Genomic DNA, 18,008 nt, shown 5'->3' on the forward strand with positions numbered 1-18,008 from the left:
TGATCTTTATACACATATAGATTACCAAAACAAACTCATTTACCCCTCCTCCCCCCTTTTATGCAGCCACGGTGGTAAAAATTCCAATACTCATAGGAATTCATGAGTGTTGGAGCTTTTACTATGACGGCTAGCAATTAAAAAAAACTCCTAACCTAGCTTCATAAAGGGGGGGGGGTGGCATTTTGCATTTATTCAGCTGTCAGAAATTATTGGCTGCCCAATTATCCAACTATTGAACAAATCTCAAAAAGTTTCCTCCAGATTATCCAATTCTGGACTTAAGATAAAAATATCATCAGCATAAGATAAAATAAAAATGCCTAAATTTGTCAACCATTCACCCAAAGAATTCATACACAAATTAAAAAGCAAATGAGACAGATGACCCTTGAAGAACACCACAATTTGCTCTCCTGTACTCTGAATTTACATTAATTCCTCTAACACAATATCTTCTTGTGCTTAAAAAATTGCTTTAAAAAACATGAAAACCAATTCAACACCTTCCCACCCAATTAAATAGCACTCAATTTACACAGCTTATAACATTATGATCTATTGAATCAAACACTGCAGATATATCTGATGCAATAATGTTAGATTTCCAAAATCTCAATCTTTCGTCTCACATACTAAAATTAATAAAAGAGTTTCAATACTATGGACCTGTCGAAAACCATGTTGTGTAGGCAACCTCAGAAGAGATATATAATCAACAAATTGTTGATACGCTATAAATTCCAACAATTTTGCCTGCCATGGAATACTCGCTACTGGACGATAATGCTTGACTGTACTCAAATCCACATTCAGTGCTTTCGGAATTGGCGTCAATACAATATCAGCAAGCTAACCTGGATATAAACCCTCAATTAAGACCTTATTTACAAAACAAATCAACCAACATAGTATTTTTGTTGGAACTGATCTTAATAAGAAAAGACAAGTGTCCAAAATACAATGTTTACTCGATAAGAATGATAAAACTTTTAAAATCTGTTCCTCCGAGACCCGAGCAAAGGTAGGCCCAGATAAGTCACCAGCAATTCCTAATTCTTCATTACATATACCATAATCTAGTAGGTCCTTCGGAACTTGGTTTTACAAAAAACAAAAAAAAACCCCACATCCTAATCTTCTGTACTTTAGATTGAATAAAAAAAAACAAACCTTGCCATCTTGTCTGCAATAGGTAGACACTCTTTTGCTATATAAGTAACAAAATTCAACTTAGCTCTGTAAAAATTTGAAAAATGGTCTCAATTTGGTTTTCTGACTAATTCTTTTTTTCATAATACTCCTTTTCTGTTTATACTCTTCAAATTTCTCTTTCCATTCTTAATAAAAAAAAAAAAAAGGCTCCTCTTCCTTCATTTTCCACCATTTCCTCGCCAACCTCCTACAAGTTCTCCCAGAACCTCATCAAACCAAGAATAGATCTTTTACCTTCTAGTTTTCATCTCTTTAATTCGTGCAATCCTATCTAAAGCCATTAACAACCAAGTTATTCCAATCATCTATCATAGTACTAACACTAATACTTCCTTTCTTCTTTTCTAAACTCTCCATTACATTTTGCCAAAATTGATCTCTATCAATTTTCCCATGACCAAACATTTTATTTTCAAACTGATTTTTATTTTTTCAACAATTTAGGAGCTTTTAGAAAGAAGGCTAATAAATGTGACTATGCCACTTGCTCCCAACAGACATGGTCTACCATGGGCGGAGAAATGGCAGATGAAGTTCAATGTGGAGAAATGCAAGGTAATGCATTTAGGCAATAAGAATAAGGAATACGAGTATACAATGTCAGGTGCAACTCTGGGGAAGAGTGAACAAGAAAAGAACCTGGGTGTACTGATAGATAGGACCCTGAAGCCGTCGGCACAATGCGCGGCAGCGGCAAAGAAGGCAAATAGAATGTTGGGCATGATAAAGAAAGGAATCTCGAGTAGATCGGAGAAAGTTATAATGCCGCTTTATAGGGCAATGGTCAGACCACACTTGGAATACTGCGTCCAACATTGGTCTCCCTACCTAAAGAAGGATATAAAACTGCTGGAGAGGGTGCAGAGACGAGCAACTAAACTGGTGAAGGGTATGGAGAAACTGGAATACGAGGACAGACTTATAACACTAGGATTGTTCTCCCTTGAGAAAAGGAGACTGCGTGGGGATATGATCGAGACCTTCAAAATACTGAAAGGAATCGACAAAATAGAGCAGAGAAGATTATTTACATTGTCCAATTTGACACGGACTAGAGGACATGTAATGAAGCTAAGGGGGGACAGGTTCAGGACTAATGTCAGGAAGTTCTGCTTCACTCAGAGAGTGGTTGACACATGGAATGCCCTCCCAGATGAGATTATTGCGGAATCGACCGTCCTAGGCTTCAAGAGCAAACTAGATGCATATCTCCTTAAGAGAGGCATATAAGGATATGGTGGACTATAAATTACGACAGGTGTACACCTGGCAGGGCCTCCGCGTGTGCGGATCGCCGGACTTGATGGACCGAAGGTCTGATCCGGAGATGGCAGTTCTTATGTTCTAATGGACTCCCCTCTTCATTAGACATATAATCACACAAAATCTAAAGCATGACCCGTAGTATGGGTAACAGAAATAGGTCACATTTCCACACAAAATATATTTAAAAAGCCACTGTGCCAGAGGTTATCAATTGCTAGAGAAATTTGTTATATAAAACACGGATAAAAGCTATGAATGATTAAATAGTATTAAATATCATACTGAGTTTTTGTAGACCAAGGATGTTTTTTCTTATGTAGCAGTATAGCTAACATAGTTTTTCCAGGTAACAACTATCCCTGGAAAGAACTGAGGTCTTTTCTCCGTTATTGATAAGATATTGTTTTGATAACCTCTGGCACAGTGGCTTTTTGAATATATTTTGTGTGGAAGTGTGATTTTTTTTTATATTCAACTTGAAATCATTTATTCTTAACAGAAATAGGTCCCATTCTAAAATTTAAAGACTATAAAACTGTATAAAATGTAATGAGCCCATCTCATCTGTTTTCTCTGATAAACAGTTGACCAAGTGCCTGGTAGCCTATAGATCAGAATTAGACCAAACTACTGGAGAAGTTTATACTGCTAAGTTGACAAAAAATTATTTCTAAATGTGATTCCATTATTGTCTCTTGTAATATTATAACTGAATAAAATTCATTATAGATCAGTGGTCTCAAACTCAAACCCTTTTCAGGGCTACCTTTTGGATTTGTAGGTACTTGGAGGGCCTCAGAAAAAAATAGTTAATGTCTTATTAAAGAAATGACAATTTTTCATGAGATAAAACTCTTTATAGTTTATAAATCTTTCCTTTTGGCTAAGTCTTAATAATATTGTAATTTATAGCTAAAGAGACATATGATGAATAAACTTTTTTATTTTACTTTTGTGATTATGATAAACACACCAAGGGCCTCAAAATAGTACCTGCATGTGGCTCCCGGGCCGCGAGTTTTGAGACCACTGTTATAGATTAAAGCCAAACCTCCACCCCTCTTATCTTGTCTCAGACATGAATCATTTTGTTACCCAAAGGACAAACTTCGAGAACTATTGGGGAATTCTTCCGATTTATAATCCATGTCTCAACTATAAATGTAAAGCCTACTTGAGAATCCCGCTTTCAAGCCTATTCTACAGATGGAAGACGTTTAAATATATCACGGGTCGTATCGAGGTGGAAGACGATATCTTCCTTCTTAAAGGACCCTCGACCACAAGAAGGCATCTGCTGAAAATCAGGGGAGGGCAATTTCATGGTGACACCAGGAAGTATTTCTTCACCGAAAGGGTGGTCGGTCGATCATTGGAATGAACTTCCACTGCAGGTGATTAAGGCCAGCAGCATGCAAGACTAAGAAAAAATGGGATACGCATGTGGGATCTCTAGCTGGGTGAAGTTATGAGGGCGGGTCATTAGGGTGGGCAGACTTGATGGGCTGAGGCCCTTTTCTGCTGTCATTTTCTATGTTTCTATGAATCACTAGTTTCAAGGCAAAAACATCTAAGTCATACTTTGTAAGAATCTGCTTTCTGGCATATCAGTCTCAATCAAATGATCATACTTTCTTGAAGGTTATGAATTTTTTCTTTTTAACACCACCAAATTGTTCATCAAGTTTGCGTCTGAACATAATTAGCATCATCTTCAAACTGACATTTATTTTAGTATTTATAGTCTGCTCTAATATCCTACTACACTTCTCCCTCTGTATTCGCGGTTTTGATTATTCACGGTCTTTAGCTTGCTGGCTCCTCCCCCCCAATTACATCAGCTTGCATAGAGAAAATTGCTGATTCCCAGCACTTTGTTCACCGTGTTTTGCCTCTTCAGAAACAGGCCAGGTCTCCCACCATGTTATTTGCGGTTTCACCATATTCACGATGGTTTTTAATAGAAAACAGCAAACAACATATGGAAAAAGTTATTTGCGGTTTTTCAGTATTTGCGGTTCTGTTAATCCCTTATCACAGCGAATACGGAGGGAGAAGTGTACTATTTATCATTTCTATCGTGCTGAAAGGCATATGCAGTGCTGTACATTTAACATTCAATAGACAATCCCTTCTCAGAAAAGCTTACAATCTAATCTGGACAGACATCTCAGGGTTGGAGAGGTTCTGGTAGAAGGAATGATACATTGGGTATAGGTATCTGGCAGTAAGTGAGAGTTGTTCTCGATCAATGCCTGACTATGAAGAATCAGATTGATACAGTGGTCCAAAAAGGATATTATACTCTATGGAAATTATGCACTATTAGACCCTATTTTAAGATTGCTGCTTTCAAAATCCTTGTTCAGTCACTACTTTTGGGCTTATTGGACTATTGTAGTATAGTCTATCTGAAAAGCACCAAGAAAAATATGGCTAGATTGACCTTGGTGCAGAATACGACAGCAAGATTGATTTATGGCCTGAGGAAGTTTGATCATGTGATGCCTTGCTATCATGAATTGCACTGGCTTCCGGTGGAGGATTGGGTAATTTTTAAGTTGGGATGTTTATATTATAAAGTAGCCTTTGGACTTGCCCCACGATATCTTGTTGACAGATTTGAAGAATAGTAGAAAATCACATCCTCTGTTTACATTTCCTTCGGTCAAGGGCTGTAAAAGTAAGAAATATCACGAACACACTCTCGCTTATCAGGCAGCATATTGCGATAAAGATATCCGACTACTATTAGCATATTTTGTTTTTTTCATTAGTATAATCTTTTGTTAACCGCATTGAACTCACAGTTATGCGGTATAGAAATCTGCTGTTATGTTACCGCTAGAGAAGGTACACTACAGTATTGATTCAGGGAGCCTGTTTCAGGCACATGACGTGGCAAAAAAGAAGAGACTAAGTCTGGAGTTGGCAGTGGAGAAGTTTACAGATAAGAGGGACTTACCTGATGAATGGAGTTCATGGGGGAGCATAGAGGGGAGATAAGGGAGGAGAGATATTGAGGGGCTACAGAGTAAATGGTGGATAATATCCAGTATACACAATCAGTACAATCAAACATCATAAAACAAATTACATTAAAAGTTAATATCAATCCAGCATCAACTTCTGCACTCCTAATATAAAGGTTTTAAAAAATCTACAATATTCTCTACTACAGTGTTCTTCAACCTTTTTACACCTATAGACCGACGGAAATAAAATAATTATTTCGTGGACTGAAATCTTTTTTTAAAAACCCATTGCCGCCCCGTCCCCATGAGCTCGGTCCCGCAAACCATCTAATCCCATCTGCACAAGCCTCAAATAGTTATGATTTTATATTGAACGTATTTTATTAAAGTATAAAAAGAAACAATATTCTGTGCAATTGTCATTTTATAAATACAAATAATACAGGGCAAGGATCAACAAAACCCCGTCTCCCCTCCCCTTCACATATATCCCCTCTACTATCAAGAAAACTGAATAAGCCAAATTAATACAGAATGCTACACAAATATGCTAACAGAATACCGCAGTCATACATGGCTGGAATAGTGTTAGAGGAGTGCAACTAGGGCAACTGCCCCCTGGTCAGAGAGAGCCCTAAGCCAGCTGGAAGCTAAAGAAGCACTGCCTGGGCTTTACACTCCCCAGTTATGTCTAACATCAGCTCTAACAGGATACATATTTCAAATTTGATATATTTTAATCACAAAATAGAAATAAAATTATTTTTTTCTACCTTTTGTCGTCTCTGGTTTCTGCTTTCATCGTCTTTTCACTCTCTTCCATCCAGTATCTGCCCTCTGTCTCTTCAATCTAGCATCTGCCACTTCCATCCACTGTCTGCCCTCTTCCCTTTCCATCCAGCCTGTGCCCCCTCTCTCCTTTTTACATGATTCATTCTGCTCTCTTCATTTTTCTCTCTCCTACACCAGATCTAGCATCTTTGTCCCTCTCTCATTTCTCATCTGACCCCCCCTTCCCAGCATCAATCTCTCCCTATTTTTTCATTCTTCTGTCTCTCCTCTTTCCCTCATCTGATCTCTCCATTCCATCCTGACTCCTTCCCCTCCTTTAATCTCCCTGCCAGCTGTTTCCTTCCTATTTTCCTCCTCCCCTGTCCAGCAGTACCCCTTCTCCCTTTCTTCCTCCCCTTATCCAACAGTAAGTCTCTTCCCTTTACCTTCTCCCCTGTCCAGCAGTACCCCTTTTCCCCTCCCTCCTTCCCTCTCCAGCAAATGTTTCCTCTCTTTAGGCTAGTGGCAGCTCTGTGTGCTTTTAACTTCGGCACACAGCTGCCCCTAAGCAGTAGTTTAGCCGTGGTTTCATGAGGCAGCCTCGGGGCCTTTGGTAGGCCAGTCCACTTCAATGATGCAATGTGGGACGGCCTACCAAAGGCCCCAAGGCTGCCTTATGAAACCGTGGCTAAACTACTGCTTAGGGGAAACTGTGTGCCGAAGTTAAAAGCACACAGAACTGCCGCTGCTGGTCTGGGAGCTGCGGAACAAAGGCAGGAGTCCCAGCACAGCGAAGGCAACAGGAAGTTGTAAGTCAGCTGACGCCGACACCTTCTGTTGTGGTGGGGAATCGAATCCTTCATGGACCGGCAAGATTGTTTTGGCGGTTGAAGAACACTGCTAAACTATCATCTCAAACGTCTAAAAAGCACAGTTACTTACCGTAACAGGTGTTATCCAGGGACAGCAGGCAGATATTCTCACATGTGGATGTGGGTGACGTCATCTACGGAGCCCCAGCGCGGACAGCTTTTCAAGCAAACTTGATTGAAGTTTCAAATTTGCACACTGCACCACGCATATGCATACCTTCTCGCCCACTAGAGGGCGCATCCCACCTCGTGGTCCTCAGTTCCATAACTAGCAAAGAAGCCATCCCCGGGGAGGCGGGCGGGTTGTGAGAATATCTGCCTGCTGTCCCTGGATAACACCTGTTACGGTAAGTAACTGTGCTTTATCCCAGGACAAGCAGGCAGCATATTCTCACATGTGGGTGACCTCCAAGCCAACCAAAAAAGGGCAGGTGGGAGGATGGCAATTTAGGAAAACAGGTTACGTAACACCGACTGGCCAAACCGGCCGTCACTTCTGGACAAAGTATCCAGACAGTAGTGGGAGGTGAACGTATGAACCGAAGACCAAGTGGCAGCCTTGCATATGTCCTCCACCGGTGTAGAACGGAGGAAAGCCACAGAGGCTGCCATCGCTCTGACTTTATGCCCCGTGACTCGACCCGGGGGCGGAAGACCAGCCTGAGTGTAGCAAAACGAAATACAAGCAGCCAACCAGTTGGACAAGGTGCGCTTGGAAACAGGATGTCCTAAGCGATTAGGATCAAAGGACAAAAACAATTGAGGAAACTTCCTATGAGACCTGGTGCGTTGGATGTAAAATGCTAACGCCCTCTTACAGTCAAGCGTGTGAAGCGCCGTCTCACCAGGATGGGAGTGGGGCTTCGGGAAGAACACAGGAAGGACAATGGACTGATTGAGGTGAAAATCAGACACCACCTTTGGCAAAAATTTCGGATGAGTGCGGAGAACTACCTTATCATGATGAAACACAGTAAAAGGGGGGTCCGCAACCAAGGCTTGCAACTCACCAATCCGTCGTGCAGATGTGAGGGCAATCAGAAAAATTACCTTCCAAGTCAGAAATTTCAAAAGAGATTTGTCGATTGGCTCAAAGGGAGGTTTCATCAGTTGAGCCAAAACCACATTCAGATCCCACACGACGGGAGGAGGTTTCAGAGGGGGACAAACCTTGATTAGTCCTTTCATGAAGCGTGTCACCAAAGGATGGAGCGAAAGAGAGCGTCCATCCAGGTGTCGATGGAAGGCCGAAATGGCACCGAGATGAACACGCACAGATGTCGTCTTCAGACCAGAATTAGACAGGTGCAACAAGTAATCCAGAACCGAAGACACCGGGACCGAAGCAGGATCCAGGTGATAAGAGGAACACCAGGAGGAAAACCTGGTCCATTTCTGAGAATAACAAAGCCTGGTCGAAATCTTGCGGGAGGCTTCCAACACTTCCCTCACGGATTGAGAAACCCGGGGCGAAGTCAAGGGGCAAGGAACCAAGTGGTCAGGTGTAACGACTGAAGATTGGGGTGCAACATCGAACCCTGACTCTGAGACAGCAGAGAAGGAAACACAGGTAGAAGTAGAGGCTCCCTGGTACTGAGCTGAAGCAGCAGGGAGAACCAGTGCTGACGCGGCCACCGAGGCGCAATGAGAATCATAGTGGCTGCGGATGATTTGAGACGCACCAACGTTCTCATGATCAGAGGAAAAGGAGGGAACGCATACAGGAACCTCCCTCCCCAGTCGAGAAGGAAGGCATCTGCTTCGAGATGGTCCAGGGAGTACATCCGAGAACAATACAGGGGCAGTTTGCGAGTTTCCGGAGAGGCAAACAGATCCACCTGCGGGGTCCCCCAGCGGTCGAAGACTTCGCGCAGGACTCTGGAGTAGAGCGACCACTCGTGCGGCTGAAGAAGCCGACTGAGCTTGTCTGCTAAGCAGTTCTGTTCTCCCTGGATATAGACCGCCTGTAGGAAGATGTTCCGGGAGATCGCCCACTCCCAAAGGCGAAGTGCCTCCCTGCAGAGGGGCCAAGAGCCCGTCCCACCTTGCTTGTTCACATAGTACATCGCCACTTGGTTGTCCGTGCGTACGAGGACTACCTGATCTTGGAGTAGGTGGTCGAACGCTCGAACCGCCAGAAAGATGGCACGAAGTTCCAGCACGTTGATGTGACAGCGACAGTCTTCCGTCGACCACAGACCCTGTGTCCGTAGACCGTCGAGGTTGGCCCCCCACGCGTACTCCGAGGAGTCCGTGGTCAGAACCTTGCGATATGGAGGGACGAGAAATAGCAAACCCCCGGAAAGATTGGAAGAGTTGGTCCACCAACGGAGCAATCGTCTCAAAGAAGGAGTCACCGTAATGAGACGAGACACCGGATCGCAATCCTGGCGCCACTGGGAGGCCAGGGTCCACTGAGGAATTCTCAGGTGTAGCCTGGCGAACGGAGTGACGTGGACCGTCGATGCCATGTGGCCCAGAAGCATCATCATGCGCTGGGCTGACACCACAGGCAGTTGAGAGACCAGACGGCCCAGCCGAACCAAGGCTTCCAACCGAGGAGGCGGGAGGTACGAACGCAGGCGCACAGTGTCCAGCACTGCACCTATAAACTGAAGAGACTGGGCCGGGGACAACTGCGACTTGGGAAAATTTACTTCGAACCCCAGGCGTTGAAGGAAGATGATAGACTGTCGGGTCGCTGAGATAACCCCCTCCCTGGTCGGGGCTTTGATCAGCCAATCGTCCAGGTACGGGAAAACATGAAGCCCACGAGATCTCAGGGCTGCCGCGACCACTACCATACACTTCGTGAAGACTCGAGGGGACGAGGCCAAGCCGAAGGGAAGGACCCTGTACTGGAGGTGCAGTTCTCCCACCTGGAACCGTAAAAATTTTCGGAAGGCGGGACGCACCGGAACATGGGTGTAAGCTTCCTTCAGGTCGAGGGAGCACATCCAGTCCCCTTCCTCCAAGAGAGGATATAAAACCAGGAGAGACAGCATCTGGAACTTCTCCCGGACCAGGAACTTGTTGAGCTTCCTGAGGTCCAGTATGGGGCGTAAGTCCCCGGTCTTTTTTGGGACCAAAAAGTAACGGGAGTAAAAGCCCGTCCCCAGCTGGTCGTGGGGTACCGGTTCCACCACCCGAAGCTTCAACAGGGCCTTGGCTTCGGCCAGAAGGATGGGAAGTTGGGCCCGATTGTAAGGGGAAGCCCCCGGAGGTTGATCCGGCGGCGCTGACAAAAAATTGAAAGAGTAGCCCTCGGAGACGGTCCGAAGCACCCAAGCGTCGGATGTTATCTCGGTCCAAGCCGCATAGAAGGACCGGAGACGCCCCCCTATGGGAAGGGGTTCCTGCAAGATCGCGGAGGGGAACCTGCCCCATCCGCTCAGCCCGTCAAAAGGACGGCGCGGGTTTGGAAGGACCCTGCGCCGGGGCTGTCGTCTGTCCCCCTCTGCCCCGCTGAGATGGGCGTCTAGGCGGCGGCCTAGAAAAAGCCGGGGTTGACTTTTGGGGATACCGCCTCGGAGGAGGACGGAAGGGTTTCTGCGGCGGGGGCCTAGGCTTGGGACGGACCAAGGAGGCCAATGAGCGCTCCTGTTCCGACAACCGTTTGGTCGCCGCCTCTAAAGACTCATCAAACAACTCGGACCCCACACAAGGCAAGTCTGCAAGACGTTCCTGCAGGTTTGGGTCCATATCGAGGGTGCGAAGCCAGGCCAGACGGCGCATGGCCACTGCGAAGGCCGACACCCTCGAAACCAGCTCAAATGTATCGTACACAGCATGGAAAAGGTACAAACACAATTGAGACAGGTTGGACATAAATTTGTCAAATCCCGCCCTTTGGGAGTCCGGTAAAGAGTCACGATATTGAGGGAGGTCCTTCACCATGCCACGCAGATATGAGGAGAAGGTGAAGGCATAATTTAGTACCCTGGTGGCCATCAGGGAATTAGAGTAGAGGCGACGGCCAAACTTGTCCAGGGTCCGACCCTCCCTGCCGGGTGGAACCGCCGCAGAAACCCGGGAGGGTTGCGTCTTCTTCAGGGCAGACTCTACCAGTAAGGACTGGTGGGAGAGTTGCGCCTTCTCAAACCCCTTGGTAGGTACCGTCCTGTATTTCGACTCCATCTTGGACGGGACAGACGGGACTGTAAGAGGGTTAGCTAGATTTTTCAGCCAGGTCTGTAGGAGGACCTTATTTAAGGGGAGCCGAGGGGCCTCCCTAGGCGGAGCGGGGAGGTCCTGCTCCTCCAGGAATTCCTTCGTATACTGGGAACCCGCCATGAGGTCCAACCCCAGGGCTCGTGCCATGTAATGCACAAAGGTGGAAAAGGAGGACGGCCTGGCGGGCGGTGAAGGGGTTCTCGACCTCTCCGCCAACGAAAGGGGAGAAGCCTCGTGAGAATAATGAGGTTCTCTGCCGGACCCTGAGCCCCACGAAGTCAGCTCCAAAGGCCTCGAGGGGGTAGGAGAACGTCTCCACCTCGAAGAGCCTCTAGGCGAGGCACCCGGAGTCCGGGGAGCGGAGGCACTCTCCCTTCTCCTCGGCGAGGAGTCGCGGGAAACCCTTCTAGCAGGGGACCGGAGAAGCCTCGGGTTATCGAGGCGCAACTCCGACACCGGCAATGCCTCGCCCCCGAGCGGCGAGGAACGATCACGCCGCCGAGGAAAGCCCCGCGAACGCTTCGGCTTCCTCGGGCGACGCCTCGTCCGAGGTCGGGTCGAGGGTGAGGAGCCCCGGGAGGACCTCGAGGAGGAGGAGGATGAAATGCGTCGCACCCTCCGCACCTTGTCCCGAGGCCGCACGCTGCGCTCAGGCGGTGCCCCCGAGGCCGAGGTCGAGGGTAAAACCGAGGCCGAGGTCGGAGGAGCCCCGATACCCGAGGTCGCCGAGGCCGGGGCCTCCGAGGTCGAAGCAGTCGGGGCCGAAGCCCGCTGCAGCTGTTCAAGGGCCCCCGACAGCTCCGACGAAATTAGAGCTCGGAGGAGGTCCTGAAAGGCCGGAATCCCGACGAAGGTCCGGGAGGTCCGAGGTCGGGGCACGCTCCCTGGAGGGCGACCTCGGTCTCGAGTATTCCCTCGGGGCGTGCGTGGCCGGAGCTTTAGGCGGGGCCGAGGACGACCCACCTGCCGTGGTAGGAGCAGAGGATGGCTTCTTAGCAGACCCTGTAGGGGATGGAAAGGAGGACTTACCCGAGGCAGGTTTTGTCCCCGACGTCAACTTCGAGGTCGAGGGACGAGGCGAAGCCGAGGTCAAGGCCGGGGCCGAAGCCGACGTCGAGGCCTTCACAGGCGCGGGGTCAACAACAAACAACTCCGCCATTCTCGCCCGTCGGCGGCGGAGAGCTCTGGGCTGGAACGTTGAACAGCGGTCACAGGAGGCCGTAGGATGATCGGGGCCCAGGCAAATTATGCACCACCGGTGGGGGTCAGTTATTGACAGCAACCGCTCACACCGGTTGCATTTCTTAAAGCCCGTCACAGGACGGGACATGAACAATGAAACAGGCCGGGAACGAACGACGTCCCGCGGCCACGGCTGCCGGGAGCCGAACGAAAAGTAATTTTTTTTTTTTTTTTTTTAAACGGATCGATAACGACACGAAAAGAAAAAATACAAAGCACAGCGACCGATCAGAAACCAGACGCGGTGACAGAAAGGCAGGCAAAGGGAGCTCAAAATCCACAGGCTTTCTGGCTCCGCGGAAAAAATTGAACTGAGGACCACGAGGTGGGATGCGCCCTCTAGTGGGCGAGAAGGCATGCACATGCGTGGTGCAGTGTGCAAACTTGAAACTTCAATCAAGTTTGCTTGAAAAGCTGTCCGCGCTGGGGCTCCGTAGATGACGTCACCCACATCCACATGTGAGAATATGCTGCCTGCTTGTCCTGGGATAATAATAGTTTTGAATCTCTTAAATATTCCTATATTCTGTACTATTCTAAGATGATATGCTAGTGCGTTCCATAGCTTTGGACCAAATGCATAGAAATAGATTATCGATACTCCTCCAGAATAACAACATGGAAAGAAGGAACATCCAAAAATGCCATATTTGAAGAGCTTAGGGCTCTAGGTGGTTGATAAAATCTTCAAACTTGAAGCAACAACAATGCACAAATATTCAAAATCGTAAATACCAAAAGTCTTAAAACTCATCATCTTTGCAATGGGCCACCAATGCAGATGTTTCAACACCCTGAAATGTGATCATATCGCAAACATCCTACAATAAACTCTCACTATGGCATTCTGAGCCACCTGCAAAGCCTTCAATAAATGTTTTGGTAAGTCAACTAGCAGCCCATTGCAGTAAGTTCACATTACAAACAGCAGCAATGATGTTTGTAGGGCCATGTGATGCCATGTGCTAGAGAATGACACAGGGTCCGTGTACTGCGGTAAACCATGGTCACTGCAGTAAATCTGCAGGAATGGAGACATTTGCAACTGGTTTACTGCAGGAATAGGGACAAGACTTTTTACTGCCCTGTGGGAGTGGTGAAAAGTCTTACTCCTGTGGTAAAAAAAATTGCGCCTGTGTCAGACTCGGCATCTCCTCCCTAGCTCCTCTTGCGCCTATTTTACCTTCAGGAGCCAGCCATGCCACGATGAAGACAGAAGGAACCCAAAACCAAAGCGATTTGAAGAATAACATTACCAGACAATAAAAGGTAGAAAAAAATATATATATTTTATATTTTGTGATTAGAATATTTCAGATTTGAAATATGTATCCTGATATAGCTGTATTAGACATAACTGGGGACCGCAAAGCCCAGGCTGTGCTTCTTTAGCTTCCAGCTGGCTTAGGGCTCTCTCTCTGACCAGGGGGCAGTTGCCCTAGTTGCACTCCCCTAACACTATTCCTGCCACGTGTGACTGAAGTTTTCTGTTAGCTTGATTTTTCTATGAAGCATTCTGTAGTAATTTGGTTAGTTCAGTTTTCACAGTAGTGGAGGGGAATTTGTGAAAGGGAGGGGACACAGGGGTTTTGTTGATCCTTGTTCTGTATTATTTGTGTTTATAAAATGGCAATTGTACAGAATATTGTCTCTTTTTATTCTTTAATAAAATAAGATGATGTTATACTGAAAACTATTCGAGGCTTGTGCAGATGGGATCTGACAGTATGCAGGGCAGGGACTGAGCTCACGGACACAGGACAGGGACGAGCTCACAGGGATGGAGCGAGAACGACGATAAATTTTTTCCCCGTGTCATTCTCTACCATGCACACACTCATCTATACAATTTATTTACTCGAATCCAAATGTTATCTCCTAAAGGGGACGCAGAGCCTAAAATTGTTGGCCCAGTTAGATCCAGAGCGTATAGGCCTACCTGTCATCTGTGGAAAGAGAAAACAACAACTGACTGTCAAGGACCCTGTATAGAGTCATGTCTAAGTTGTTATTGGTCTCCATCTGCTAGTATAGAAAAGTATATCCACATGTCTACACTGGTTTGAACTGGCAAAGAGGAAATACTTAATATTTATGACATAAAAAAGATGTTCTAACTGGGCAGAAAAAAAATCAACACCACTGCCTGTATACAATGGCTTACTAATGAAAATGTAGCCAGAAGGGGATATAAGAAAACACTCGTAATAGGGTGACTCATTCTCTAAGCCAGGTTTCTGTAATACACGGAAATGCCAAAACTTTGGTTAGGATGAATATACCGTATAACTCATCACACACAGCAAAGTTACTACTAATAATTCACTGTCCTGGGTGCTACTTTAAGATTGGTCTGGGCTACATTGCCATTTCAGCACAAGAACCATCTCAATATAATCTGTAAGTGTGTTCTAAGAACCATATTTCACAATAAACAGTACTGGACTATAATCACACTATTGCATAATTTGGTCATAATGCACTTAGTCCCAAAGGATAGGAACCACGTAGCTAAAAGCAGTTTAAAAAAAAATTAGAGATGGCAATTTCCCTCTTTGGTACTGGTGTGAAAGGGGCTCATTTTCAAAGCACTTAAGACACACAAAGTACCACAGTAACCTATGGAACTGTGTATTTAAGTACTCTGAAAATGTGTCTCAAAGTGTCTTTGAGGCAGATCTTAATCATAACCAATAAACCTGTATTACAATTAACCTCCCAAAACTATAAATTGCTTTTCAAATTTATCAACAGGTCAATCAAGTTAAGATTTTATATGATACATATAGTGTAACTTTTGCCAACAAATAGGTACACACCTGAGAATAGATTTCTGGATGAGTAGCACATTGCAGCCAGCTTTCTTAATCTGTTTAACCAGGTTTAGAATATAGGCCCTTTCTTCACGCAACACTCTGTCCATTTGAGCATAGTCCGAAACAACAATTTGATTATCCATCTGCAAACAAAATAAAATCAAGTTAACTTGATAAGAAATTTCCCCCACTAAACAATTTTCTTTGATCTCAATGTACTTAAGATACAAGAAAAGCTCTTGAAAGCACATCAAGATTTTCCTGCTGAGATTGCATTCATACTCCTTAGCTTGATTACTGAAAATCTTGTGCATCCTCTCCAGAGCCCTACATCTCATCTTCAGTATGCTTTTCATCACCTTACCCATTCTATAAACAGTCCAAAAACAATTCCACTTTCTCCCTTGAAAGGGACTGGTCAAGGTTTAAAGAGATCTAGATCCTCCTTGAGGATAAGCCCTTGACAAAGATGACCAAGACCCCGAGGCAACTAAGTGAAGTTCCCATTAGAAGGCAGACAAAGTCAGCGTACCATGGTCCAAACTACCAATCTAGAACACCAGAATGATCAGGAATGGAAGGGCGCTATCTTGTGTAGAATCCAGTCAATGAGCAGCCACAGGGAAAAGATGAACAGCAGACAAACTGAGGAACAGGGCTGAACTCACACTCAGCATGTCAATGCCTATGGCTCTTGACTCTGCTTTATACAACTGAATTGTGACTCCTTGGTGTTCCCATGAGATTCTATCAGACTGAACACTGCCTGACCTCATTGCTCCACCACATCTGAAAGACAAGGAGGTTCAACATCCCACTCATTGGGATCAAGAACTTTCCAGCTGGAAAAAAAAAGTCCACTTGCATATTTTCAATTCCATCAGAAGGTTGTGCTCCACCAACCAGAACAGCAGACTGACTTCTTGCACTACTATGAAGTGCCAAAGCACCCATGCTTATAGACATAAATCACCCCCACAGAGAATTGATAGGACAAAATCAAGACTGCTACCCTGCCACAAATAGGAGAAACCTCTTCACAGCCATCTGAATGGCCCTAATTTCCAGTCTAATGGACCATTCATGCAACTAAGCCAAAATATCCCTGGCAATGGTCACCCCCATTCTGATTATATGGCAGTAGCAACACAAGCCTGTCAGGGGGTGCCAAAGACATTTCCTTAAGGAGTTGCTACACCTCTCCCAAGTGAGAATCCTCAGCACCTCCATAAGGACATGCCTAAGACCCATCAGGCTTTAACCCAGCAAACCAGATCCCGAGTTGCCTCTGTGGATCTCAAATCCTAATTCCAAATCTGCAGGTCCTGACTTGAGCAAAATATTCTGTAAGTACAGCTTGCCTACTCTCCCCTGCCATCAGGTAAACCTTGTCTGTTATGTCAAACCAGGTCTCAGATATTTGAGACCCGCAAAATGGGCAAGGCTGCTCTTTTGCATAATTCACCACCTAATCCAGGTCCTCCAGCGTTTGCAGAAGGTTGTGAGCAGCTACTCTAACATCTTCCTTTAATCAGTTGCCCGTGCAGCAAAATCATCACTAGTTCTCAAAGGGAAAGACACTGAATTGGTAATGGAGGAAGCTCAGGGATACTACCAGAGCAGAATATGTAAATATGCCTCGTACAAGTCCAAGAATGTAAGAAACTCCCCGTTTCGATTGCCACTCATGAAATTCACAGGATTCATGAGGAAATGAGGGGGCCTGTGAGACCACACTAACTCCTTTGAGGCCCAAGGGCAGAAGAAGCCTCTTTGGAGCCACAATGTAAATGGAATAGCACCCCACCCTGACCACACCATCATGAGAATCACATAATTGCAATCCCAAAAACTGAAGCAAAAAGTATTAAATACAGGGTGGTTGAGGATCTCAGAAACTGGCTTGAATATAAGTAAATAGATCTCAAGACCAAGACTTACAAGTTCCAAGTTTCAATCATTGATCCTCAAAACCTTCCTCTCCTTCTATAAGTATAAAATCAATTCATTATTTCTTTCTTTAAAATGCTTCCAACAATGGATCCTTGTTTTTATATTCAATATAAATCATCATCCACCCAGCAGAGAAATAGAATAACTTGTTTTTTTTAAAGCACATGTGAGTTAGGCAGTAGAATTGGAGCTGTTGAGCACCCAGCCTTTATCGGTAGTGAGGCAGCTAAAAATAGATGCGTTGTCATTTATTGAACCCTTGAAAAAGCCTATATAAAGGGTGAAATGGGTCCCGTCGGGCTTTAGATCATTTGCATCTATTTAAGATAAATTATTCTGTTTCTCTGTTGGGTGGATAATGATTTATATTGAATATAAGAAGGATAAACTGTTGAAAGCATTTTAAAGAAAGAAATAACAAAGAATTGATTTTATAATTATAGGAGGGGGAGGTTTTGAGGATCAATGATTGAAACTTGGAACTTGTAAGTCTTGGTCTTGAGATCTATTTACTTATATCCAAGCAGGTTTCCGAGATCCTCAACCACCCTGTATCAACACTCTCTGCTTCAGTTTTTGGAATTGCACTTTTCCTTTGGACGATTCCTTTTTGATCCCATATACCATCTTTTCATACGAAAGAATCACATAATGACCCCAAGTTGGAGAAAAGACACTAAGTTCTCTCTTTCTGCTGACTTTCTGAGACCTAAACCATCTAGAAA

At 45.2% G+C, this 18,008-nt stretch overlaps 1 protein-coding gene across 1 annotated transcript in view; it reads right to left on the reverse strand.

Moving 5' to 3' along the window:
- The window catches only part of CCT4 (chaperonin containing TCP1 subunit 4), a 122,281-nt gene that overhangs the window by 49,778 nt on the left and 54,495 nt on the right, over nucleotides 1–18,008 (reverse strand). The window contains exon 8 of the mRNA XM_033938228.1: nucleotides 15,334–15,473. Coding sequence (XP_033794119.1) covers nucleotides 15,334–15,473 — 140 coding nt within the window. The remainder of the gene's footprint in view (nucleotides 1–15,333; nucleotides 15,474–18,008) is intronic.

This window comes from Geotrypetes seraphini, chromosome 3 (genome assembly GCF_902459505.1).
Source record: "Geotrypetes seraphini chromosome 3, aGeoSer1.1, whole genome shotgun sequence".
Taxonomy (NCBI): Eukaryota; Metazoa; Chordata; class Amphibia; order Gymnophiona; family Dermophiidae; genus Geotrypetes; species Geotrypetes seraphini.